General features: G+C 40.9%; 1 protein-coding gene across 2 annotated transcripts in view; it reads right to left on the reverse strand.

The window, feature by feature from the left end:
- SEMA4B (semaphorin 4B) overlaps window positions 1-27,532 on the reverse strand; it is a 1,355,182-nt gene that overhangs the window by 188,994 nt on the left and 1,138,656 nt on the right. For both annotated transcript variants that reach the window (XM_044078286.1, XM_044078287.1), the window contains 2 exons: window positions 12,999-13,061; window positions 395-493 (listed from right to left, as the gene is read on the reverse strand). In XM_044078286.1, coding sequence (XP_043934221.1) covers window positions 395-493; window positions 12,999-13,061 — 162 coding nt within the window. The remainder of the gene's footprint in view (window positions 1-394; window positions 494-12,998; window positions 13,062-27,532) is intronic.

Raw genomic sequence — 27,532 nt, forward strand, 5'->3', positions numbered from 1 at the left:
TTTGTCCCCCTATTATTTTAGGCTTTGTCCAGATTTCTTGCGCTAGGAGGTTAAGAGGTGTGATGAGAAGACAGTGACCATAGATAAAGACTGAACTCAAGACCTTCAAGATTTAAGGTAAGAAAGCTTACCACTGAACACAACATAATGCAGTTTGGAATTAAAAACACAAGACTGTACATCTGGTGGATTATCCAGACAAGTAACAACCTCAGCTGCTCTCAAAGTCCAACTCCTAATCCAGTGGGAGCTCTGTAAAGATTTTTATTAATTTTAGAAAAACAATCTATGGTAAAACCAAAAAAAAAAAAAAAAAAAAAAAAAAAGAGACACACTGGCAAACCCTGTAGTGCATGTCAGACATAGCTTATATTACAGAAATTCTGATGCTTACAACATAGGTGCAGGAAGGACTGAAGGAGTATGTTCCGCACATATACAGGTGGGTGCTGTTCAGCTGAAGGACAATCTTGATGTAATTGTAGCAATCAGTCTAGTGGGAAAAAGAAAAGATTACAATGAATCAAAACCAGTTCACTGCAGTTTGACGGTTCTCAGTAATAAATAAGTAGCTCAAAATAACTTTGTGATCTCAAATGGAATGCCACCACCTAAAAAAAAAAAAAACAGAAAAAAAGACATAAAAGACATTGCGACTAATTAACAGAGTTTTTTTGTGAATACTAACAACAGCTTTGCCCCCTCCGCACTACCTCAGTCATATGTGTTAACCCTAACCCTGTCCCTAAACCCAACCCTACAGATTACATTACTAAAAACACTTTCCATAACAATACTAGTACAAAAGACAAAAGAACACAGAACACACGCAATACCAAACTGGCACAACACTAAATCAATCCCCTTACCTAACCCTTACCTGTGAATACTCTTACATATACACTACCTGCTATAATACAGTCTTGCACACTTTCACAATCACCACCTTTGCAATCAAACCTTCATTTTCCTGCACTATATAAACCTTGAATTAGGCCAAATTTCATTCAAACAAAAAAAATTACTCATTTGTATAGTTACTCTTATTTAAACAAATGTGTTATCAGCCAATTGTACTGCACTCATATTCATATATATATATATATATATATATATATATATATATATATATATATATATATATATATATATAGCTATACTGTATATCTATATCTATAAATATATACAGTATGTGTATATAAAAATAGGGCTCTATCGCTAGATCAGTGTTGATCTACCAAAAGCAACAATTCTGCATGCAGAACTGCAAGTGTGTCAGAATACCAAAAAGATCAAAAATACGGAATTTTTGGCATTCTAAAAGTAAATGTGTATGCTGTGTGTGTGTGTGTGTGTGTGTGTGTGTGTGTGTGTGTGTGTCTGTGTGTAATAGTAGTAGTAGTGTCAAGGATAGGGATAGGGCTAGTGTAAGGTGTGTATGTTTTCGAGTGCTAGTGTAGGGTTAGGAGTACGAGTAGTGAAAGGTTTATATGTCTTTGCTTAGCATGAGAGACAGGGCTAGTGTAAAGCATCTGTGTCTTGTTTAATGTTAAGGTCAGGATATGGTTATTGTTAGGGCTGAAGTCGGGGCTAGAATTAGCACTTATGAGTACGGTTCTACTATGTCAATTACTGTTTACTAAGAAAATTACTGTTTCGCTGTATGTTAGCTCAAGAGGATTAAAAGCCATGGGGTGTTAATGAGCTGCTTCTTGTGGTTCAGGGTTTGATTCACCCAGCCTCAATTTGCCCACTGTGTGACCTTTTGCAAGCCAGTTTACTAGACGGTGTTTTGGAGCAAATGGGAAATTTGTGCTAGGCTCCTGGATGGTCTCCTGAACTGCATGCCTATTAACTATCTAGGAACTTATCCACTTAGTACTTGTTTCATCATCTGTTGAATTACTGCTCTCTGCACTGAGTATCAACTGTCTACATTCTGTCATAGAAGGAACATCTGTCTCCTTTCCACCTGCATGTATGGCTGCTTGTATATAGATTCCAGAGCTTATCCCTCTTTTGGTGACCAAGGACCACTAAACACAAACTTCTTATTCCACTTTTTAAGTCAAAGGCACATCATCAAACACATTGTAACAAGGAACTCCAAGCTAATAGCCAGGGAATTGTTATGGCTAGGCTTGTATAGGCCCTAGGGCTGATAGCCTAGTACCAACCTATGAACCTATGAACCTAAAATCATTTGCTCTCAAAGCACTCTTACTGCTGAAGCATCTGTAGACCAAGATGAATGTCCATTGGGAAGGTTCCTGAAAGCAGTATATGATTAATCATCTCTGGTCCCCATTAACTACATTCATTTCCAAAGTCAAGCTAGTAAGGTAAGGTCACAAAATACGGACCTATCACTGTTTTGACAAGCTGATTCCTCCAGCTTTACTTTGATTTGTGAAACATCCGAGACATAACTCATAAAGGTAATGTGAAATGTACTTCCTAGTAAGTTCCCAAACCAGGACGTCTCTGTAGCATACATACTGGGGATTCTCAAATGAAGGACATCCTTTCTGCTGTTCTTTTCCTTATTTTACTGGTTTCTTTCTTCATGCAGCTACATATGAAATGCAGAATCACTTAAAAAGCATACACAAAGAGGCTATGTCAGTCCAAGACTGCATCATCTTGTATGCAGATCTACCTGTGCCTAAGTTACCCTGATGGTTCTCATTCAAAATACACTGTTTCCTCCTTCTTTCCTTCAGTAGACATGACAGTAAAAACTTAAACTACTTCCTTCAGCACTTATCGTCGCCACCACATACAGGAACACATGGTAATACACAGTATGAGGTAATAGTTCTTGCTGGTGTACCACAAGTTCAAGCAGCTAGCTAGTCTTCCATATATGAGCAGTTGCACCAGACAATAAATCAACTTGTATGGCTGCAATATTAAAATCTACCATTAGATGGAAGCATTGCCTCAGAAAACTAACCAGTGTATTTTGTTTCAGCCAACTAGACATGAAACGGTACTTCAGATTGTTATGTAAAGCATATGAGAATCTTATTGCTACTTCATATTGTAGTCAGGGGTGTAGCCACGGATTTACATTCTGTACTCAGATCAAATTCTGCTGCCCACCTATTCACCTATCACTTTCAAAATGTACTCAACCCTCAAAATGCTACCCCCCCAACATATATAATAAGAGGCATGTTATTTTCAACTGTTATAATTTATATCCATTAAAAGCTAGTTTTAGAGGTGTGTTCCTTTTGCACAACAATTCTTTGTATATCCCTATACTGCAAATATTCATTTACACAGTTCTAAACATTCTGTGCTTTCTGAATGCTGACATTTCCAAGACATGCTGAGAAAAAAGTACACATTTGAGTATACTGAGTATGCCTAGCTACACCCCTGATTGTAGTCATTATTTAATATAAACTTCACACCATGGTTACAATGAAAACAGACTTGGGGGCAAAAGAGTAACTGAATACAGCAAAGACAAAGGAAGAACTTAAAACTGCTATAACACAATTATAGGACTAATGCCACAGCAGTTAAAAACTCTCTTGTATGAAAAGTCAAGAGTAAGCCTCACAAATCGATTAACCTCAGTTAACAAGAAGGCACCAGAAAGTTCATTTTAATGTGGTTCTAGACATATACCTTACCTAAACGTTAATCAATATATTTATTTAGCCAGGTGAACTATTTATACAAACCTGGGCATCATACAGTGAAAAACTATAATAAGGAATATCCATTTAGAAACATTATAAAGTCAGTAACATGATTTTGTCATGTAAAAACTGTGAAATGTACATTCTAGGGAAAATTCAGGCAGCCAGAGGACATCTTTTACAGTAACTTATAAATATGTAACTATTAATGTTTATCATTATCAACATTTACTGGGCTAGTTGCATTTAATATCTCGGAATTAACCAAGCTCTTGCACTCCTCAGATCTCATAATGGCAGGTGGTTAAAAGTGCCTCACTGAAACAGAATAGGACATTTAAATTTGCCTATTGTTTACAGCTGTACATTGGACAGAATGAGCTGGGGAAGCTCCCTTGAGAGAGTATTGTTCTGAAGATGTACCTGGTTCTATTCTGGGTTTTGGGAGTGAAGCCTTTTCCATGTGACACTGAGCAAGTCAGTTAATCAGACAGTGCTCTGGCACAGTTGGAAAACTGGGCTGGGCTCTTCAATTATCTCCTGAAATGCATGATTAGTAACTACCAATGAATCTATATTCGTGGAGGATATTCATTAGGACACTTCGGTCAGGACAGGCGCCGAGCTGTTAATCACCATTTGGTGGTAAGCTGGAACAGACAGCAACAGTGGTGTCTGGAGAGGCCTGGGAAATCCAAGCACATAATGACAGTGACTAGGGAACCTAACATGCTAGTGGTAACTTTAAAGCACTTTCTTCAGCCTCCACCATCACCATGACAACAGACAAGAAAACACAGTTGTGAAAGTAAAGTTACCATAACAGCAGATATTTGAATAGATCAGTGTTGCATTAGTCTAAATTAAATGGGTTATATCCAGCCAAGGATATGACAATCGGCCAGCTTCTAAAGCTTTAGGGGACCTTTCTCATGCCCTACCCTCTGTACAGATTGATGGGAGCAGTATTTAGTCAGTGGTTAGGGTGCTAAACATTCAGGACTTTCTTGCTGTCTATGTATTACAGGAACAACAAAGTAAATGTCCTGACAGATCGTTTATTCATACACAAAATATAAGGCTAAAAATGTAAGGCTGGCTTCTTAAGATCTTAACAGATAAACAGCTTATTAACTACCTATGAACCCATAATGGACAGGATATAAAGGTAAAGCCACTGCTAGGAAAACATACAGTCTGGGGATGTGATGGTTGCATCTTTGCTGTCTGCAGATGATACTATCCTTTTGGCCTCAACTGAATGTGACCCTCAGCATGCACTGAAGAGATCTGTTGCTGAGTGTGATATGGACAGGATGAAAATCAGAACTTCCAAATCAGAGGTTATGGTTATCTCCCAAAACATAGTGGATTATTTTCTGCAGCAGGGAGGAACAGGTACCTCGGAAGGGTGAGTTTAAGTATCTTAGAGTCTTGTTCATGAGTTAAAGTATATGGGATCAGTAGATTGATCACAATATGGGTGTAGAGGCAACAGTGCTCAAAGTGTTGTACTGGATTGTAATGGTGAATTGAAATAATTTGTTTCTACTTATTAATCTACGGTCTTATCCTCACCTACAATTACAACCTTTGGGGAGTAAATGAAAGGATGAGACTATGAACAAAAGAGGCAGAAATGAGAATCTTTCATAGGGCAGCTGGGGTTGTGCTTAATCTGCATGGAGTGAGAAGCTTGGCAACTGGAGTACAATCACTGTTTTTTTGTACAAAGGGAGTCGACTGAGGTAGTCTGGGCACCTTAGGAGGAAGTTCCCTGGGTATTTCCCAGGTGAGATGTAACAAGTAGGGCCCACTTAGAAGAGCCCCCCCCCCCCAGGCAGACCTAGGACATTTTTGGAAATTGTATATCTTCCAGCTTGCCTGGGAATGTGTAGGTTTTACGCAGGAGGAACTGGAGACTTATACAAGGGCCAGGGAATTCTGGTCTCTGCTGCTTGGTTTGGTACCACAGTAACCTTCACCAGAAAAAGTAGTTTAGAAAATGGATACATAGCTATATGAATGGTTATGAGAAGAAAACAGTGTAGTTAAAAAGTGATACATTTATTTAATACTGAACTAGTCAAATACAGCAAAACAGGTATAAGATCCAGTCCCATTCATTCAATTTTACCTGCACGAACACAGGGATAGGGCTACCACTCAGGATCTTAAAACCGACTACCTCAGCTTATGTGGCTAGAAGTAAAACTGATTTAGTTTCTTACAAGAGTGCAAAACAGCAAGTAGACAGTCACACAGAAAAGTCAGTTAGACAAAACAAAACATGAAAAAATAGCATGGCAAGCTAGCCCTACTTATGTAATACATTACACCCCCTTTGAAGGAGGCCTATGGGAAATATGCAAATTATCCTTTAGGGCTATACAAGTGCTCCATCTACATAGCTTCTGAATACCTTTGGACTACTTGCTTTTGATAAAGTCTTTACTCAGGCATTTAAGCGAAACAAACAAAACCTCACTAACTGTAAACATGACATGTTTCACCCTTTTTCTGAGCTCATTGTTATAGTGTAAGTGGATAGCTTGGCAATTTTCTGGAAACATTCAGCTTTTTTAAAGCCTTAAGCCCATATCTCATAACATTAGGTGACTCCAAAATTTACCTAATAAAAAGTTCACACGGAAAAGCCACATATGAAAAAAAAAAAAAAAGACCCTGTACAGGTTTATAGGTGATTACTAGGCTCATGGCACAGCAGCCTTTACAAGCACAGTTCCTCAGATGTGGGATGGGGTAGTATTAGGGTAGTGGATCTTTGGGTTTCTGAGCCCTGAGTCACTTTACAGACTGCCTCTGTCTATAAGGGACATAGGCAGTACCCTGGGAGTGTATTTACAGTTCCCCATCCATTTGTCCAAACTCTTTTTCAAGAGAATGATGGGTGGGCTTTGTTTTTTACATAGATGAGGTAGCTTTTGGTATACCAATCTGTCTTACCAGCAAGTTCTGTTAGAGTCACAAATAAGGTTCATGTCCATGGAACATGCAACCCTCGTATCATTTTTCTTGTGAATACATAACATTTTCATCAGGACTGGATCAGAGAATGCCTTGTAGGCTAGGCATAAGTCCCCTCTCAATAAATGATACGAGACGGAGTAAAGGGATAGGGCCTTTAGTCAGTCTGCATAAGACATGTAGCTTACTCTTTGTATTTTTTTAGTGGGAAACTTTTGGGGTTGCTCCAACTTGTGTAAGCACCTGGTTAGGTACATGCAGGTGGATGGGCCTGATAAGGGCCACGTACAATGCCACTGTGACTTCCTGTGGTCTTGATGCTGTACCTTTACTTAAACCTTGAGCCACACAGAAAGATTTCCTCAATGCAGTAGCTTTCTCGTAGTCAAAGTTTAGGTTACTATCTATCTCATTTCCTAGGTCCCTCACCACTAGGTCTACTTTTTGGTGTGTGCTATTACTGTTATAATTTGCAGGGATTTCTGATTTACCGAAGGGCATGATGATGCATTTTTTAGTATTTAGTTTGAGACCATGGTTTTGGTGCAAGTCATTTGTCATTTTAGGCCTGTTTGTAGAATGTCAACATTGTTTGGGGATTTGGTGACTGCTCCCAGCTAACACTTGTCAGTGAACTTGGTAAGCCAGAGGTCCTCAACATTGGCTTTCACTTTAGAGAAGTACATACCAAACAGGAGTGGTCCCACCACTGAGCTCCATGGGACACTGCTTGGTTTCTTATGGGAAGTGAATTCCCCTGTTCTGGCAACATGTGTCTTATCAGTGAGCTAGTTAGCTATACACCTGACAATGTAGGAGTTTATGCCTAACTCAGTAAGTCTAGCTATGAGCCCCAGCTGGGGGATTGTGTCAAAAGCTTTGGCCAGGTTTAGATAAACAGTGTGTACTGTTTTACCCTCATCTATCTCGAAGAAGCCCATCAGACTGAGCAGGCAAGACCCTCCGTTTAACAAAGCCAAACACTGGGCTTGGTCCAGTGTTTGGAGAGTTCCTGTGTTGTTATTGATCTGGTCCATGATAATTATCTCCATGGCCTTGCAGATAAGACTGGTCAGACTTATGGGTCTGTAGTGCCCTGGGTCAGTTTATAGACTCTCTGGTGCAGAGGGATGACTATTGCAGTCCTCCATTCCTCTGGGACAAAGCCTGTCCAGAGGTTGTGGTTAAACAGGGTTTCTACTGGCCCTGATAGATTCTGTTTTAAGCTATTTAAGAAGCATCCTAGAATGCTGTCAGGATCCACGAAGGGTGTGTTGTTGACTTTAGTAAGTGGAGTAAGGACCTATTCCCTTGTAATGACTGCTAGGTGGATGGTTGCAGTATTTCTTTGGGTTTGTAGGAGGTGATGGGGGGAGAAGTTTGAACTGAACTTGTGTGCTAGCAGGTATGCTATAGTTTCAGGTTACGTGTGCTGCTGTTCATGATTAACTCAGCACATTGCTGAGGATTTCCCATGAGGTTATGAACATAATTAAAAAAAAAAAAAAGTCTTATGGTTATCTTTGACCTGGAGGATTTGCCTGCCTCATAGTTTGCTTTGGTAGGTTTGAGCAGCTCTCTAATTTGTTTGTTTAGATTGGCGAGTGTCTTTTTTGCACTGTTTTGTCTGTTCCTTCTTGGCTTTGGAGAGAATTTTTTTATTTTTGTTGACTAGCCTATTTATGCTAGGAAATCATTTTGTGGTCAAATCTTACCAGGGAGGATTTAATGCATGGGAGGGCACAACATCCTCCCATGTTCATGAGTACTAGGTCTAGGATATTTGCACCTCTAGATGGGGAGCTTACTAGTTGCTCCAGGGTGGATGGGGAGCTTACTAGTTGCTCCAGGGTGGATGGGGAGCTTACTAGTTGCTCCAGGGTGTTTGCATTGACAAAGTCCAAAAACCTCTGAACAAGTGAAATATGGGACATGTATGTCTCACAATTGATGGAGGGGTAGTTGAAGTCACCTATAAGTATGGTGTTAGGCTGAATGTTAAGAGATTCCAGTAGATTTAGGTAGGAGGTGTGGTTTTCCAGACTCATGTAAGGGGATCTGTAGCTAGCAAGGATATGACAAATGATTGCACCTATGGTTAGTTGGTCATGGAACAGATCAAGAAAGTCATGTTGTTGGACCAGTCTAGCAGTGTACTTATCCTTTATGAACTCTGAGACACCTCCTCCCTTTGTTTTATCCTGAACTGATGGGGATTGAAATGCATGTAGCCTTTGATAGCCGGGGTACTTTCCATGGTTCTGAACCATGTTTCCATGACTGCACATATGTCTGCATCCTCCACGCTGGGGAGTACTTCTAGGGAATGCAGGTTTTTTATTTAAACTCCTAGCACTGAGCAGCAGTACCCTTACATAGTTGTGACTGATTTTTGTTATGTTGGATGGTTTAACAACTTGCTACAACCTAAAAAAGGCACTATGAGGGGGTAGATAAAGTTTTTGCAAGTAACCGGAAGGCAAGTGCTGACAAGTGCAAGCCATCTCTGGCAAAGCATTGTGGTTTGTCAATCATGTCTCCCCAGGCTAACAGATATTTGATCCCCTTGTTGTAACATCAGAAACTAAGCCAAATGTTGAAGTCAATCATTTTTTGCTGGTACTGTGGTATCATCATTGGTGAAGGTAGGATGCTACTCAAGGCTAGAGTCATACCCACCCAGGACACATATTTAGAGAGCTCCATCATATCTCTCTTCATATAGTCCAGTGAGGTATGTCTTAGGTCATTTATGCCCACATGGACTATGACCATGTCATACTAGTACTTGTGGTTTAAACAGCTAGGCACATACATGATCTGGCAGATCCTTGCTCCAGACAGCTCACTGTGATCTTCTCCTTGTTTAGCCTGGTAAGGGGGGCATCAGCATGTCCTGCAATGGAATCTCCAATAACTAGAATTTTATTTATTTATTATTTATTTACATTTGTTGACCAGGTTTGTCCAACTGACCTAAGTAGCCCCTTTTCCTAAGAGGCCTGGGAGAAAAGCCCCACATGTTCTATAGTTTATAATTTACAAAAATAAGTAAACAATCAACTACCAGTTTACAGAAAATATTCACAGGTTCATAGGTGTGTACTAGGCTATCGGCCCAATGGCTTACCTAAGCCTAGCCAACAAGGTTCCCTGGCTTACGCCACCCAAGAAAGTTATTTTCCTGTGCCACTGTTGAGCAGAGACACAGACGTGATCCCTGGGGTGTATTTCCTATTTCCCATCCACTCATCAAGATTTTTCATGAAGAGTGCCAATGAAGAACTTTGCTTGACATAGATGGGTAGCCTATTCCAGAGTATGGGAAGTCTCTGGGACAGGAAATCTATCCCTCCACCATGTCCGGTTTATTGTGGTGACAAGGTTTAGGCCGTAGAGCGTGTAGCTTGGAGAGATTGGGATTTCTTTAGGTGTAGCATGTCCAACAGTTCAAAGCAACATATACATAAAAACAATGATTTACTATAGTAAACTAATCATTATGTCTGTCAGATTTAGAATCATACATCATTCAGAAGGGCTAACGATAGTTTTGTCACCAGATGTAAAATCTTACATTATGCAGATAAGAATTATGTAATGTGCTTTGGATAGAGAAGTTAATGTGAGACAAGGTCTAGAGAGTTAGAGAAAGTTACATAGGCTGGAAGCAGACAGAGGTGTGCAGTTAGAGCTGATAAGCTGTTTAAGGGGGGAAAAGGGGGTACAGAGGCAAGTCCATTGGCTTAATAGGTATTCTTTAGTGGCTAGCTTGAACTGACTAAGTTGCTTGAGTAACCTGATCTCTAGTGGGTGTTTGTTCCATGCCTTTGAAGGAATGTTTGGCTGTGTGGTGTTTTGCCTTATGGGCTTGGAAGCAGGGCTACTATGATTTTCAGAGTTATGTATTGTGTAAGGTGCTCTGTTTTATGAATGTGCGCAGGGCTATTGACAGATGCTTTTAGGAGATCTTGGAGGTTTGGGTGGATTACAAGTGAGTACTCCTACATATGTGGGTCTATGTGTTTGTTCATTAGTGCTGTTAGTGAGTATTTAGGGTATAATGCTTACAACCTGGTTCGCAGTTTTTGTGTGTGTATGTGCGAGCTTTGCCTGCAGTGACATTGTGTATCTACATCTCTCACACACTGTCTGTTCTAAAATTAAATTGTTGTCAGTGAACCTGAGGTAGTTACTACACTGCCTCAGAATGCCCATATCCACCAGGCCAGAAACAGAGATGACAGTGAAGTGTCTGTCCATTATACCAGATCCTTAGTAGATGGGAAGGAGTTGGAGAGAGACATTTAAAGGTCTAAGTGAGTGTTTAGTAGTATACTATTAGATGTCCTGCAGTGGTGCTACTCATTGTGCAAACTGGCAGCTCTTCTAGCAGCTACGAACAGTGAGAGAATACGGAGAGCATTTCCTAGAGAGGATTATAAACTGGAGTGGTTTGCTTATATACAAGGCATAGGTAACCATGTTTGCGTGATGTGTAAATGCGAGACCTTTAGACCAGCAAAAGACATTTACACAGTTAAGCCCTCAGGTCAATCAGATAAGCACACAATAAGCCTTCCAACAGTAGTTTCTAACTCAGATGGGATGAATCAGCCCTCTGCTCCCACCAGAGTGCAGAAAAACCATCTTAATGTAAAACAAACTGGTTTTGTGATGAAGTGCAGTAACAAATGCTTTACAACAAAAAGCAGAACTCCCACAGTATCAGGAATCCTTGGAAATAAGTTCACAAACCCTGAAAAATGTTCACAAATACAGAAAAAAGTGTGCAAATGTTGAAAAACTTCTACAAACACAGAAAAACTTTGCAAAACTTAAAAATATTTTGTCAAACTCAGAACAGTTTTTACAGTGTCAGAGGAGGTTAGGAAATATCAGAATACTGTTAAAACAACCTAACAGCAGTACATTAACAGATGTCATTTTTTTAACAAATACAGTCTGAAAAATAGTGATAAATTCAACCAAATCAATAAATGCAGCACAGAAGTGTTTATTAGTGCTGAAATATTTAGAGCAAGTGCAAAAAAATACAGGTTTGCGCTGCTTAATGTCTGGGATAGGTTTTATCCCATACAATGTGAAATGGTGAGACTCTTAAGCGAACGGGTCTATATTATAACATCGAAGTTTGTAAACATCAAATGTTATAATATCGAACCCTAAACACCGAAATCCGCAAACATCGAACAGTCAGAATAGCGATTTTTTTCCCCAGGGAAAAAAATCTCTATTCCGAGAAACATACACACAACACAAACACACACAAAAAACAACAATCCACACACATACACTTAAAATCCTATACCTAAACCTAAACTAAACTTTACATACACTACTAGCTAGCCACTTACTTAACCCAACCCTAACCCTAAGGTCTGTCACTATCGCACACTCACCTCACCTGCGCCCTAACCCTAACTCACCTAACCCGCCCCCTAACCCTAACCTACACACAGCTGCACACTTACCTGACCCGCGCCCTAACCCTAACTCACCTAACCCACTCCCTAACACTAACCTACATACAATTGCACACTTACCTGACCCGCGCCCTAACCCTAACGTCCACACAACTGCACACTTACCTGACCTGCTCCCTAACCCTAACTCACCTAACCTACACACAATCGCACACTTACCTGAACCCGACCCGTAACGTTCCAACATATCGAACTCTGAAAACAGCAAAGCCACAGCAAGGGCCCACCAAATTCTGTCCCTGGGAAAGAATTTGGTGTCCTGCACCTTCGCTGTTTTCAGTGTTTGACAAAACTGGTTCGATATTATAACATTCGAACTTTATAAAATTCGATGTTATAATATAGACCCAAGTGAACACCATATTCTTTACACTTTGCTTCACTTAATGTCCTTCTGCACAATGTCTTAACTGCATTTACTTCTTCTTAGTACAGTACATATGTAAATGTGGTCGGACATTGTGTAGAAGGACTTTAAGTGGCGCACACCTGTACTAGTTGTCTCTGTGCAAAACCATAAGCCTCCTTTGAAGGAAGCATATGAGAAAATATGCAAATGAGTCCCTTACGGACATACAAGTGTTCCAACTACATGGTTACTGAGGCATTCAGGCCAATAAAGTTAAACCCTTTCTTCTCTTACAAAACAAACCGTAATCTATTATTAAGAATGCTTTTATCAAGGTTACATCAGCCTGCCACTGGCATAAAATTGAAAACAAAATTCATTAAAAAATACTAAACTGTACTAATAAACAGCAAGCACTTGCAACCATTTTTTAAAAAGTTATGGTCCATAAATGGTGATCCAGACATTGAGACAACGGTGAACAAACAGATCTCTTACCTGTTCACTTTTGCCTTTTATGACACATTCCTTTTTCTTTGACTCTGCAGTAACCCACTGTAACTGAAGAAAGAAGAAACATTGAGAAAAAGTGTTAGGTTACACCTTCCAGGCACATGGAGATAGCACTATGGTTAAACAATGAAAACAGTTAAAAGGCAGAGCAGTAGCTTTTGCCATGTCAACATTTTGACAATCTGATTATAATAAAAATATTACAGGATAAGTGTGTACTTGGCCATCCATTGTATACTGCACTGTCAACAAGGAGACTGAACTAGCAGTGTCTTGTCTGTCTGGGGTCATGGTAAACAGATGTATCCATCCACTTAATGAGTTTGCTTTGTGAAACCAGTGTATCTTGCAAGAAATTTCTTTTTCCATACAGTTATCACTTTGGATAATCATTCTTATGTTTTTCCCTTCTGCTCTCTACTTATATAAAACATTACTTGGCATAGAGACATAAAACAGCAGGATTCACAAACCTGGATATTTATCAGTGGCGCTTGCTTAGTGGAGAAAAGGACTGGTGCTCTGACTATGGACTCCCTGACTGAAGAAGATAATCTCCCTCACATAACAGCTATAAAGACATTCAAACCAGTAAAGCGGATGATTTGTTCCAAGCAGCTGCTTACAATTATGTGATATAGCCTGGAACTGCAACTCCAACAAGTTTCAAGATAATTAATGCAATTCTCCCCCCAAAAATAGATAAAATGATGCTAGAGGCTGGTATTAAGGTAAGTCTTTATGCTAAATATAGGATACTAACAATACATTTTCCTGAAACAGATACAGGATTAACGTTAAAACTCTAGCTAAATGTTTAAGTTTGACTTTAATTACTGGAATAGTTCTATTTCAGAATACCAAACATGATGGGTATAGCCCATCTCTCGTTGACAAATATAGATAGGAACTGCAGCATCTTCAAATCCCCACCCCGTTTACCATCTAAGCTCCATATATCAACTGTAGGGCCACTAATGGAACTGGTTTTATTTCCTTCTTCCTTCCATTTTACCCAGACTCTCCCAGTCATAGCAATCTCCATTAAAATCCACCCTGTGTCCTGATTTAAGATTCAAATTTTCCTTTACTGCCTGAAAATTAATAACTTGACCTTTGTCTAAAAGTTAAAGTCCTCTGTATTACACCAGACTTTTGCCCATTTCTTCAGAGAAGTGAAACAATTTATTCCCTGTTTCCTCTTACCCTTTGAATGGTAACACAAAACATAACTTTCCCTTCTCAATCACAGACCCGTCCTAACACATTTTAACTTAAGAACAGTAAGTTTGGTTAATGGAACATGTTTCACAAGTACTCTGGAGTAATTAAAAACCATTAAACATTATGTTTCAGTGAAATACAGTTGTTTGGGGTACTCACCATAGTTCAAAAAGGAAGACCATTACTGCAGCAGAATTCATCATACATAGACATTAGTCACAAACTGATGTCAGTCTTTCTGGTATGATACCCAGAACAGTCACCAACCCCCAGAGAGGAACTGGAATCCTTCCTATACCAAGCATGTCAACAGGATGCTCATCTGTAAAGGGAAGAGCAGCTTACACCATCTTTAGTTCTTTTTGGGGCACAGAACTACCTAATGTGCCAGAGACCCCAGAGGCCAAAATCAATGGCATGCTTAAAGATCTGGCAGCCGGCCTTCTTCAGCATGAAATAGAATCATGATGCCCAATAAAAGAACTTTTATGGATGAAGAAAGAATAGCTGTGTAAAATCTTACCATAACCATAGATGTCCTTCTCTTCCATGTTGCAGTATTCTAGGTGAGGGATTTCCTGCCTTCAGGTGATTTGTATGTTGGCTTCTATACAAAAGCTTCAGCTTGGCTGCTGTAGTGTGCATGGGACGTCACATGTAGGGCCATAAACCAAGGGCCTTAAATGTGACGTCTGCATGCACAGTCCTCAGAACTTGAAGGCCAGCAGGCAGAGAATAAGGCCCAGCAGGAGGTATGCCAGTTGTTTATAGGTGTGCAACTTGGAGACCTACTGAAATGTAGGTAGTACAGGAAGGTATAAGACCAGGGGGGACTGGTGGGCAGGGAAGAATACTGCAACATGGAAGAGAAGGACATCTATGGTTATGGTAAGATTTTACACAACTATTCAATGTCCTTCTATTCCTATATTTCAGTATTCTAGGTGTGGGAGTGTACCACAGCTTAAGAGGAGGAGAGGGTGGTGGTCAATGCATAGGGCTCTACAAGACCCTGCAGGATTGTTCTGGTGACTCCTGTTCTAGCTCTGGAAACTTGATCCAATTTGTAATGGTGAAGGTGTAGATAGTGGTCCAGGTGGCTGCTTCCAAAATGAATGCTGTGTCTAGGCCTTTCATGAAGGCCCTTGAGGTGGCCACAGCTCTAGTGGAATGGGCCTTGATTCACACTGGGGGGTACTTTCCATGGTGAGAGTAGCAGAAGCAAATAGCTTTCCTGATCCAGCATGTAATAGTTTGCTTGGAGACTGCCTTGTCCAGGACTCTGGGGTGGAAGGAGACAAAGAGCTGGTTAGTCTTTCTGATGGTCTTGGTTTTGTCCAGATAGAATCTAAGTTGTCTGTACACATCCAGGGAGTGCAGTATCCTCTCCCCTTTGTTAGTGGGTGAGGGAAAAAAGGTGGGCAGATGAATGGATTGGTTAAGAGAGAGATCATTGACCACTTTAGGCATAAAGGAGGGGTTAGTTTGCAAGGACACCCTGTCTTTGTGGAAGATGGTGTAGGGGGACAGACCATTAGAACCTGCAGTTCTGACACTCTTCTGGCTGAAGTGATAGCCACCAGAAGGACCATCTTCCATGTACACATCTGTAAGGAGGAAGGGCTGGCAGGTTCAAAGGGATGTTGGGTTAATTTCTCTAAGATGTAGTTAATGTCCCAAGGCGGAGGGATAGGTTTCCTAGGTGGTCTCATGTGCAAGACCCCTTTAAGGAAGAGCTTTCTGTTGAGCCTGGCCAGCAAGGGGGGGGGGGTTCCCGGGGCAGGTAGGCTGATATGGCCGAGAGCTGAACTTTCACAGAAGAATAAGAAAGGTAATTTTTTATTAATTGATACAAGTAGTTTAGAACCAGGGGAACCTCGGCGGAGCTGGGGCCCCTTCCCTTTTGCAGACACCATTTTGCAAATCTTTCCCATTTAGCCAGGTAAGATTTTCTGGAGGTAGGTTTCTTTGCCTCCCTTAGTACTGAAAGCACATCCTCTGAGTAGTGGTGTCTGAAAGGAATCAAAAGTTTATCACCCACAGAGTCAGAGACAACATCTGCACCTGTGGGTGTAGGAGAGTTCCTTTGTCTTGTGACAGTAGGTCCACCATGTAGATTAACTTGAAGTGATTGCCCTTGGCTATTTTGTGAAGTAGGGGGAACCAGTGCTGCCTTGGTCAGTAGGGAGTCACTAACAAGATTTTTGGTTTGTCCTTCTGGATTTTCAGGAGGACTTTCTGAATCAGTGGGAATGGGGGGAAGGCATAAAGGAACTTCCCCTCCCAAGAGATGCTGAAAGCATCCATTCTCCATGCTAGAGGGGAGCGGGTTTTTGAGCTGAAGCTCTGCAATTGCCTGTTCTGGGGGGAGGTAAACAGGTCTATTTGTGGAGCACCCCACTGGTGGACTATGTCTAAGAAGACCTCCCTGTTCAGCATCCATTCCTGTTGAGGAGACGAGGTCTTGTGCAAGAGATCTGCTTGGTGGCTGTCCTGTGAGGGGGATGTAGACTGCCTGCAGAACCAAGTTGAGCCTGGAGGCTAAGTCCCATATGAGCAGCTGATAAGCCTTTGTTCTTCCCCTGCTTGTTGAGGTACCACATCACAGTGATGTTGTTGGTGACAATCTGGAGCACTCCTGGAGCCAGAAGGGGGGTGGTGAAGGTCTGTAGAGCAAAGAAAACTGCTGTCATTTCCCTGATATTGATGTGTTTGGCCTGAAGAGAGGGATGCCACTTCTCCTAAATTTTGTAAGAGGCCAGATTGCTCCCCAACCTAAATCTGAGGCATTTGTATGCATAACTTGGGTTGGGGTGGGGGGCTGTAGTGGGAGCCTTGGGTTCAGTTTCACTTGTTGGATCCACCTGTTTTCAGACAGGGAAGGAGGGGGATGACCTGCTCCAGGGGATGTATGTGCTGGGACCAGGTGTTCTTCAGGAACCACTGCAGCTTGCGCATGTGCATTCTTACCAGAGGTAGCATTGGGATGGTTGCTGCCATCAAACCCAGGAGGCAAAGAAAATGCCTTGCCATCACCTTTTGGGATAGTAGAGCTTCCTGGAAGTGGGAAGTTAAAGACAGAACCTTGTTCTGAGGTAGAAAGGCCTTCATTGTGTCTGTTCTGATTCTGCAGCTGTGGAAAATCTTGTCCTGGCTTGGGATCAGAGAGGATATGGAGAAGTTGATGGTGAATCCTAGGTTCTGCAGAAGGGACATGGTGAAATGTAGATGCTTTAAAGCATCCCTGGACTCTGCCAGAATCAGGATGTCACCCAGAAAAGGGTAAATTTGTATCCCTTGAGTTCTGCAGAAGGCAATGGCTGGGGCCAGGCACTTTGTAAAGACCCTGGAGGCCATGAATAAACCAAAGGGCAAGGTAGTAAACTGGAAATGAGAGGAAAGGCCAGAGAAATGCAGGAATTGTCTGTGGGAACTCCTGATGGGTATGTGCAGGTAGGCTTCCTTTAGGTCTAGGGTGACCATGAAGGCCTTGTCTGGAATGAGAGGCAGCAAGGTGGGGGAGAGAGAGGATTTTGAAGGAGGGTACCTGAAAATGTAGGTTTAGAAAGGACAGATTTAAGATGGGTCTCCAGGGGCCATCTTTTTTGGGGACCAGGAAGAGATGGGAATAAAACCCTTTTCTTCTTGTCCTGGAGGAACGGGCTCTATGATGCCTAGCTGTAGAAGATCTGACAGAACTTGTGGCATGAGATAGGCCTAGTTTTTGGGGAGGGAAGGGATGCCTCTTCTGGGTGGCTTCTCTTTCCAGGATAGGAAGTACCCTTTTTGGATAATGTTTAACACCCACTGGTCTGAAGTGATGGATTGCCAAAGGGAGAGACAGTGGGAAAGGCAGGTTGAGAGGGGGAGGTGTGCAAGGCAGTCATGCATTACTGGGGCCTCCTCTGTCCTGAAAGGGCTGTCTGGGTTGCTGTGGTGGAACAGAGGATCTGGAATTAGCAGGTCTTCTGGCCCCTCTCCTGGACATAGAAGAGGAGGGCTGTGGAGTTACAAATGTGGCTTTAGTAGAGTAGTTCCTGTAATACTTGGGTATGGATGACATCAGCAGGTGCTTAATGTCCTGGAGCTCTTTGCTTTTGTCTTGCAGATTTTTAAAAAGGTCAGCGGATTGTTTTCGGAACAGCACATTGTAGTCCAGAGGGGCATCCAGGATTTTTGCCTTGAAGTCCTCGAGGAGGTTTTGGAGTCTTAGCCATGAGTACCTCCCGAGGGCTGAAGCAGATGTTGCAGACCTTCTGCAGCATCATAGCTGCACTTTATGGAGTGCCTGGCTACCTGTTGGGCCAAGGAAAGTTTTGATGAGATGTCCGCCTTGCTGGGACTGTTGGGTAAGGAAGCCAGCATGGAGGAGGCTTGAGAGATCAAGTCTAATGCATACTTGGTCATGTGGGTCTGATAATTTTTGGCTCTGAAAGCCAAAGTAGAAGAAGTGTACACCTTCTTCCCATCCTATCCATGTACTTACTGTCTTTGTCAGTGGGTAGTAGGGAGGCAGAAGGCAGCAGTCTAGATTCCTTATCTGCTGTGGTGGCATTAACAGCTGGGTCCACCAAGGGTGGCTTAACTAAGAATTTGTGGTCCTCTGGTACTTTATAGAAGTGGTCAGGATGCTTAGGGCTGGTGGTTGGGAGTCAGGGGCCTTAGAGACCACATTGAAGGCATCCAAACAAGCAGGCAGAACAGGGGGAACTGCTGAAGGGGAGGGTGATTCCACCTGCAACAGTTCAAAGTACCTTTTTTGGGTGTCTGTCATTTGGAAGTGTCCCATTTAAAGTAATCCTTCATCTTGGTGATGTCTCACCAAATGTAATATCCTCAGGGGGGAAGAGTCCCCTTCCACAGATTCCTCATCCAGAGAGTAACATTCCTGGAGGGGAGGCAATCTGGGAAACATAAGAAATGGACTCCTCTGATGAAGAGAAAGAAGAGTCATGTTCTTCTTCCCTGACCTGAGGGGTTATGGATGGGAGGGAAGAAGCAGAGACAGATCTAGGGTGCAGAAGAGGCAGGATGAAAGTGGCTGAGGCTGAAGGCCTAAGGACCATGAAGGCCTGCATGAGAGAGGAAGTGAAGGCCTGCCAATCTGGTGTGACTTCTGAAGAAGAGGTGGTATGTTTAGTTTTCTGCTTCTTTTTGGCTGGAGAGGAAGTAGAGAGTGGCCTGACATCGGGTCTGGAGATTAGCACATCCGAAGTCTGGATCCATATCGGAGGTACCACTGAAACTGATTCCCCCTCAACCTCGATGGGTGTCGATGTCTGAGTGAGCTCCGAGGACGTGCCATTCATCCGTTGCGAAACGGCTTCCTCGAGGGACATCATTGCAGTTGACGGATCCTCCGAGCATGCTTCAACCCCTAGATTGGCAGTTGGCGGTGCGTCACTAAGCAGAGCGGCAGGCGAAGAAGGCCTAGGAAACTTGACCTTCTTGCGCGAATGTTCAGGTGCAGCCTCCAATGCAGGATACATCCTAAGGGCTAACTGTTTGAGGCATTGGTTCTTGAGGTAGAGATTTAACATAGCTAGATGGCTGTGCAAGGTCTTAGGCACAAACGATTGACAAATAGCGCAGGAGGAGTGATCGTGTTCCTGGCCTAGGCAAAAACACACGTGTCATAGGCGTCATTGTGGGGTATCTGGCACCCGCTTTGGCACTTTCCCTTTTTTCCTGACATCAGCTAAAGGCTACAACAACCAAGTGTAGCTATAACAATCGTCAAAAATAAGAAAGTTTGAAACCCAACAGGCTACTTATCTTTATGATGCAACAACTGTGAAGAAGCTATCATATGATGCGAATGTCGTCTGCAGCTGAAACGTTCTGAGGATTGTGCGTGCAGACATCACATTTAAGGCCCTTTGTTTATGGCCCTACATGTGATGTCCCACGCAAACTACAGCAACCAAGCTGAAGCTTTTGTATAGAAGCCGACGTACGAGTTGCCTAAGTGCAGGAAATCACACACCTAGAATACTGCAACATAGGAAGAGAAGGATATAACAACCTATTTTACCAAATTCTTACCTTGAGGAAGGATCCAAAGCTACAGTATGCAGACATTTATTTCTCCATCAAGTGATCAGGGAGACATAAAAAGGCAGGCAAATAAAGGAGGGGGGAGCCCCTACAGCAGAGGTCAAGCTGTTCAATACCTGTTATAATGATAAGTGCCTAACTCAGTTGTACTATGTTCATCATTTGTATCATTTTGCAGTAGACTTCATTAAGTGTCAGGACAGTACTAAAGTAGTTAGTTTCCCTGGGAAAGCCCGACCCTGGACTAGAGAGTTTGATTACAGAATATCCTGGAGGACAAAAGTGGCAAAACCCTCCTTCTTACAGATAGCTAGTAATGATCACAGAAGTTATGAATGACAGTCAAAGTGGCTGTTTAACAGATGCTGTCTGCTGAAATGTTCCTTAAAAAGGTTTATGCCAATCCCCCTTTCCCAGAGATGGTTAAATACAGGAGTTAAGCATTTGGTATGCAATGGCATGGTTAAATAACAGAGAGTAAAACTGGAAATGACTGACTCCCACCACAAACCCAAAGAACTGTCAGTAGTCTCGGAAGACATAGCTGAGCAGTCAGATGTCCCTCATATCCAGAGTTATTAAAAGGGCGTCCTTGAGCAGTAATAACAAGACCTGTAAGATGAGCATTTTGAGGTTTTTTTAAGTAGACTTTATTTAGCTTCTACATTCCTAAGATAGGTCTCCAGAATCCATCTTTCACTTATAAATAACAGTATCAACAGAAACCTTTGCCCTACTCCCACATGCAAACGTTTTTGTATGGTACAAAATAGGGAAAGCTAGCTTGAGCTAACTGTGAGGGAGTCAAGGTAAGTAATTCTATGTTGTAACCTGGAGCTATTACCACCCTTGGTGGCTGGCAGTCAGGCCAAACCAGTTGTGACTGAAGAAAGAGAGCCTCATGACAAAAAAGGCATGGCAGAAGAAAAGGGGAGGGGAGAGGAGAACTTGTACTTAGTACTTCAAGCTTTCCTCATACCTAGGAGAGAGCCTGCTCCTTGGTTCTGTACTTTGCAGTTTTTATCAGAAGTCTTTTTCTCTTTGCACTGTTCAGTTCTGGATTACTTGGTAGGACAGAGCACTTGGGTGGGATGGATAGCATCTTTTTTGTTTTTCTCCATTGTCACTCTGCCTCTTCAGATCTGTCTTATCCCTATTAGTCCATTCTCTTAGAATCTTCTGCTAAATCCTGCCATAACCCTAAAAAGAGGTGGGCCCTCCTTCTTCAGCCATACTGACCTTTCATAAGATGATGTCACCACACCCCCCTTAAGAAAGGTGACAGCCATGAGATGGGGATAATACATGTGGCCAGAGTTTGGGCTTTTTCATATGAAAGGGAAGGGATGGTCTCAATGGAGTGAGAGTGTGTGTGATATCAGCATATCTCTGAATTGCTATGATTTAAGCATAGAGCTATGATTTTGGCTTTCAGATTCAGGCTTGTTCCTCCTACATTTACTAATCTTCCTCATACAGTCATCTCTTTTTATGGGTACATACTACAGTAAATAAATAAACAAAACCTATTCAGTGATTCTCTATCACTAACTATGTAGAATACAATACACAAATATCACCTACTATGAAAAACATGAAAGTGCTCATTTTTCAAATACTATGCTATGACTTTTAAAAGGCCAGGGCTATGATTTTTAATATTCAGTGGTTGACATCTATGGATGTCAGCACACCACTGCACTTAACATCAAACTTCACCCTATGCTACTGCATGATGGTAGCCTGCTCTGCAGCCAGGAAATGCTCTCTGACCTCTAACAGGAAGCTACCAGCTGTGAAAAGAAATACCCAACTCTCCTCACAAGTCACTCATTTTCCATCCCTTCTATTGAGCTCCTCCAGTTCAGTTCCTGAGCTGCTAATTAAACTTGCATAATTTGGATATCCTCTTACCTGAAAAGGAATCTTTTCTAGAGGGGATGAGAAGGGGCATTATGTTATCCTGACAAATATACCTAGACTTAAAAAAAAAAAAAAAATTATATACATACATATATATATAAATATATATATATATATATATATATATATATATATATATATATATATATGGGTCTAGGACATATGGCCGAAAATCCAGTTGGCAGAAATTGACCGACATAGGGCCCAAATCGCCAAAAATTCATTTGGCCAAAAATCCATTTGGCCGAAAACACTACTGACAGTGTATATGCCCTGTTCCCCACTGTAGTGAGATCTCAGAGTGAGAATATTAAAGTAGGGGGGTGTGGGGGGGCATAGCCCCCCACCCAGCACAGTTTAATATTGTCTAGTACTGTTGTCTATTGAGCAGTCCCTATTAAACGGGTTAGTAAGTAGTTTATAACCTGAGTAGGTGAGGGGCTATGCCCCCCACACCCCCCCCACTTTAATATTCTCACTCCGAGATCGCACTACAGTAGTGTTTTCGGCCAAATGGATTTTCGGCGATTTGGACCCTATGTAACATATTTTCGGCCAAATGGATTTTCGGCCATATGTTGTCCTAGAACCATATATATATATATATATATATATATATATATATATATATATATATATATATATATATATATATATATATATATACATATATATATATATATATATATATATATATATATATATATATATATATAAAATATATGAATATATGTATATATATATATATATATATATATATATATATATATATATATATATATATATAGAGCAAGAGAGATAGACAGATATATACAGAGAGATAGATACATAAAAGACCACACATATCCTACACACACAGATATAGAGCATAAAATCTTCTTCTTTCAGCTTTTCCTGGTTAGGGGTCACCACAGTAGAACTCTGGTCTGCTAATGATTAGCAGTGGATTTTTACGGTGTTGAGTTGCCAGCCCAATGCCCAATCTTCAAAGAAGGCACACCCATTCAAGCGCGCACCTACCTACATGTCTTTAGATGTCACTCGACTGCGGGGAGGACATGCAGACTCCACACACAAGGTGCTCCAGCCGAGAATCGAATGGGAGAATCTCTTGCTGTGAGGCGACAACGCTAACCGCAGCACCACCACGGCCATACACAGACATACAGCATGAAGAAGGAAAACTGACCGATCAGATTGCTAGACACCTAGATATCACATATGTTCCATGCAAAGGAAAGAAAACTAGCTGCATACTACATAGACCACATATTCGATCACAGATTCCTCTACCTTCACTGCTCCTTTAAAATCTCACTGACTGCCATTTCTTTCTCTCCCTGCTACTCTGATGACCTGCAATGGAAAGAAGACTCTGTGGTCAGTGTCCACATATTTTTTACAAAGAAAAAAAAGAGAAAAAATGCAGTCATAGTCTACTCCACATAAGATGTTATGGAATGGACTATATGTTGTGTCTTTCGGCTTTTCCCGGTTAGGGGTCGCCACAGCGGAACTCTGGTCCACTAATGATTGGCAGTAGATTTTTATGTGCCGAGCTGCCAGCCCTGATGCACAACCTTCAACGAAGGTATGCCCATTCACGCATGTCTCCAGACAGAAGACGCTCTAGCTGAGAATCGAACGGGACAGCGTCTTACTGTCAGAAGACATACCTTTAAGTATTAACTGATAAACAGAAGTGGGAATCCTTATTTACCAGTTGCAATGGTATGGAGGGATAAAGAGGCCTGACTATGGCTCAAATGACCACAGTCTGATTACTGGCTTAGGTACCTGATGGAGATGGCAGGGAAGGATGGATGAATTCCTCCCTATCATCCTGGGGGGAGACTGGAATAGAGCAGGATGCATATTGCCACATCTCTCTGGAGGTGGAATGATTCAAATGTGTATTCCACCAGGGGCATGCTTCACAGAAGGAATACAGCAGCAGGTACTTGCAAGATAAAGGCACTGTAGGCCCCTGTGATGATGCATTTAGCATGTCCCACCCAGGGGCAGGGTTAAGTGACATACGAAACAGCCTTATGACCAGGATGCTGTCAAGCACACAGAGTATTCCCATGGCTGCTCAATGATGGTGCCCTTTGAATAGCTCTTGTCCCAACACTGAACCAGTATTACCGATAGCTGGGAAATGAATAGGCATGAATACTTGGGGAGTTGGCTTACTATTTTAAGTATAAGACACAAAGAACAGCTGATGTAAAGTTAATTAATACACTTCTCAAGAAGGGGAGTTATATGTTAATAAGATAAATATATTTACACTTCAGTGCTGAATGTATTTTGTGCTGTTACATGAATTATACATTTTATTGTTATATAGTACTATTATTACATTCAAATTACATAAACAACTGCATGTAATTTAGGTTTATGGGGTAATTATTAATAGACATATACATAAATATAAATTATAGTCTTGCCATAGTGTGTCTTTTCTCTAGTAAATATTTGAGTTTTTTTCCACCTTACCCTGGAAGTCTTATGGAAGTATAGCAAATCCTACTGCTACTTAGTGCACATTCACATGCTTGTGCGTTTGTGTATGTGCACTTGACTGGGACAATTCTTTCTGTGTAACCCAAGCAGCAATAAACGAGCACAGTAACTCTCTCTAACTGTCGTGTGGCATGTCTTTACTGAGTTCCTGTTGAAAGTCCAAGGACCATAACTCTGATCCTTGGAAAAATGAAAATTCTTATTGTGGGCAGGGAAAATATGTACTAATTCTGAAACTGCAGTATCTTAGAGCATTCCCCCTATTCTAAAGTACAGCAATCTTGAAATTAGTATAGGAAAGTAACATGGGTGTGGGGCAATTGGGTGTTTTGGGGGGTCCCCAAGGGAAAATGTTTTAAAAGTGTAAGAGTGAATTTTGAAATTTGCTCTTCTGCATCTGAATCATACATTTATTTCTAAAATGTTAAAAATATCAGTCTCAGGTCTTGCACTTCCAGCAGGATCTTTTTCTATTTGTATTACACGGTACAGATATAGTAGAAGCCAGTCTAAACAGTCCTACATCTCAGAATGAAAATTACAATGCATACCAAAGTTAAAAATGTTCTTTAAATAGGTACTGAAAGTTTAATTAAATGGCTAACAAGTCCAACTGCTATATAGCCCTGACTTAAATCCAGTAGATAGGTCATTCTTGTTCCTGGTCACGTTAAATCTCATATATACCATATGTAAGAGAAAAAAATATCCTTTTAAAATATTATTAGTTCATATTTATTTAAGATTTAAGTGAGAACAATTTCTTGTGTGGTGAATTAGTCTTGAAAATGCTGTAACAACAACACTGTTTTGATTAACACACACACACAATTCTTTGAGACTCGCCTTTAAAACTCTGACAATTCAATAAAAACTTGTAAAACATAGTTATTTTACCGGAAACAAAGCCTGTCAGTTCCATAAGGTTTTGTGTCTTACAATTGTGCCCAGCTATAAAATTGTATATGGTTTATAACCACTAGGTTACATATTGCCTTTGCCCTTAAAACAACAAAAAGTTATTGCCTGATCTTGAGTACAAAGGTCCAGTTTCAAATTCAAAGACCTGACAAGAGGCTGTCAGTTTTGAAATAAAAAACGTGAAAGAGTTAAATTTGGCTTTGTTCACTTTAAGGTGACCTTATGAAGACAAAGTGTATGGAAACCAGTGGTATGACTTGTGATAGAAGGTTCCTAAATGCAGCCTCATAGTCCAGCTACTTTGCTTAAGGGTATATCAAACAACTGTCCCTTGCAATCAGTTTTTTGACACACTGTAGGTTGATGCACTTCTTGTCTCCCAGCAACACCTGTAACTACAGGAGCTTTGCCTTTAACAAGCATATGATTAACTGTAATACTGGCTCCATATAACAGCAGCATAATTCTGTTCATCTTATTTAATTTTTGTTCCTTTCAACAGTTTGTTAAACAAAACTAAGACAAACCGAGCTACAGTACCAAATATAATTATCTGACAATATCTGTCTGCTTTTCAGTCTGTAAAAAATTCGACTCGATTTTTTTTTTACTTTTGTTCCTACTCAAGGCTGCTTTTGCATGCTGACAGTGGTCTGTATGGAAGAAACTGTCCTAATGTAGAGTCTGTGTTCTCAATTCTCTTTAGCAATGTACAGTCTTCAGACAAGCTCAGCCTGGATTGCTGTGCTTGGACCTCCAACAGATGATGGTACTGCTGCAGACAGCTACTTCTCATTCATGAGATGGGATAGCCAGATACTGTACCTGTTTTACCCCTTCCAGCCGGGGCCCAGTCTCTAATGCATTATACCAGTACGTTCAGTTAAAAGTTTGTCTGAACCTGGGAAGGTACAGGCATTTCAGAATTTTATATAGCTCACATACTTTGAAATTATTTTAACCACATATTTTATATATTATTAAGCTCTGCATATCACAACCTAATCAACTGACTTTACTTGTTGCACCTTTGGAGATTTAAATAATCATTCATTTAAGATTTAATTAGAAAATTATAACATTTAAACTGCTTAAGCTGTTGCAACTCTAGAAACAACAGGACCAACACAAAAGCAATCAGGAAGGATTCCATTCAAATGTCTTTGTTATTGGACAACATACTGGCATCTTAAGCATAGACTTGGGAGGAAAAAAACTAAAAGCACAAACTGATCAGCTTTTTATTCACCCATACAAAAAGCAGATTATGATGTTTCTTTTGGAGGCAGGGATAGTGTGTGTGTGTGTGTGTGTGTGTGTGTGTGTGTGTGTGTGTGGGTCATATAAGGCACAGCAGTATCAACTTGTAATTTAGTTGAAATGAAAATAAAACAGCTTTACAGATCATAAATATACTTGTAACTACACAAATAGGTGCAAAAAATAAAATAAAAGATCTAATTTTAGTTTGGTACACATTCTTAGAAAAATGTGGTCGCAAAGTATTACAGTTAAAAATATAAAGATTTTGGGGAAAATTCATTTTTATTATGAAATTAGGAAAAAAAAACATCACTGCAAAAACAGTCCTGAGCTTTTTATTTTTTGGGAGGGTATATTTACTCCCATTTTGCTTAGTATAATAATAAAACATAAAATGTAAGTTACTAAGTGTAGTTTTATGTAAAACAGAAAAGTGAACTGTTTTTGTTTTTTTATTCTTTGCTGTCCAGGTTAATCCAACTAGGCTGGAAGCCTCTTTTCAGGAGAGACCCAGGTTGAAATGTTATACTACTAGGGGACATTTGGCTAGGGCATTGAGGAATTTCACCCTACTCGCAACTCATTCAGTTAGCAGGTATGCA

The sequence above is a fragment of the Protopterus annectens genome, chromosome 7.part0 (assembly GCF_019279795.1).
Source record: "Protopterus annectens isolate FY-2018-M chromosome 7.part0, PAN1.0, whole genome shotgun sequence".
In the NCBI taxonomy this organism is placed as follows: domain Eukaryota; kingdom Metazoa; phylum Chordata; order Ceratodontiformes; family Protopteridae; genus Protopterus; species Protopterus annectens.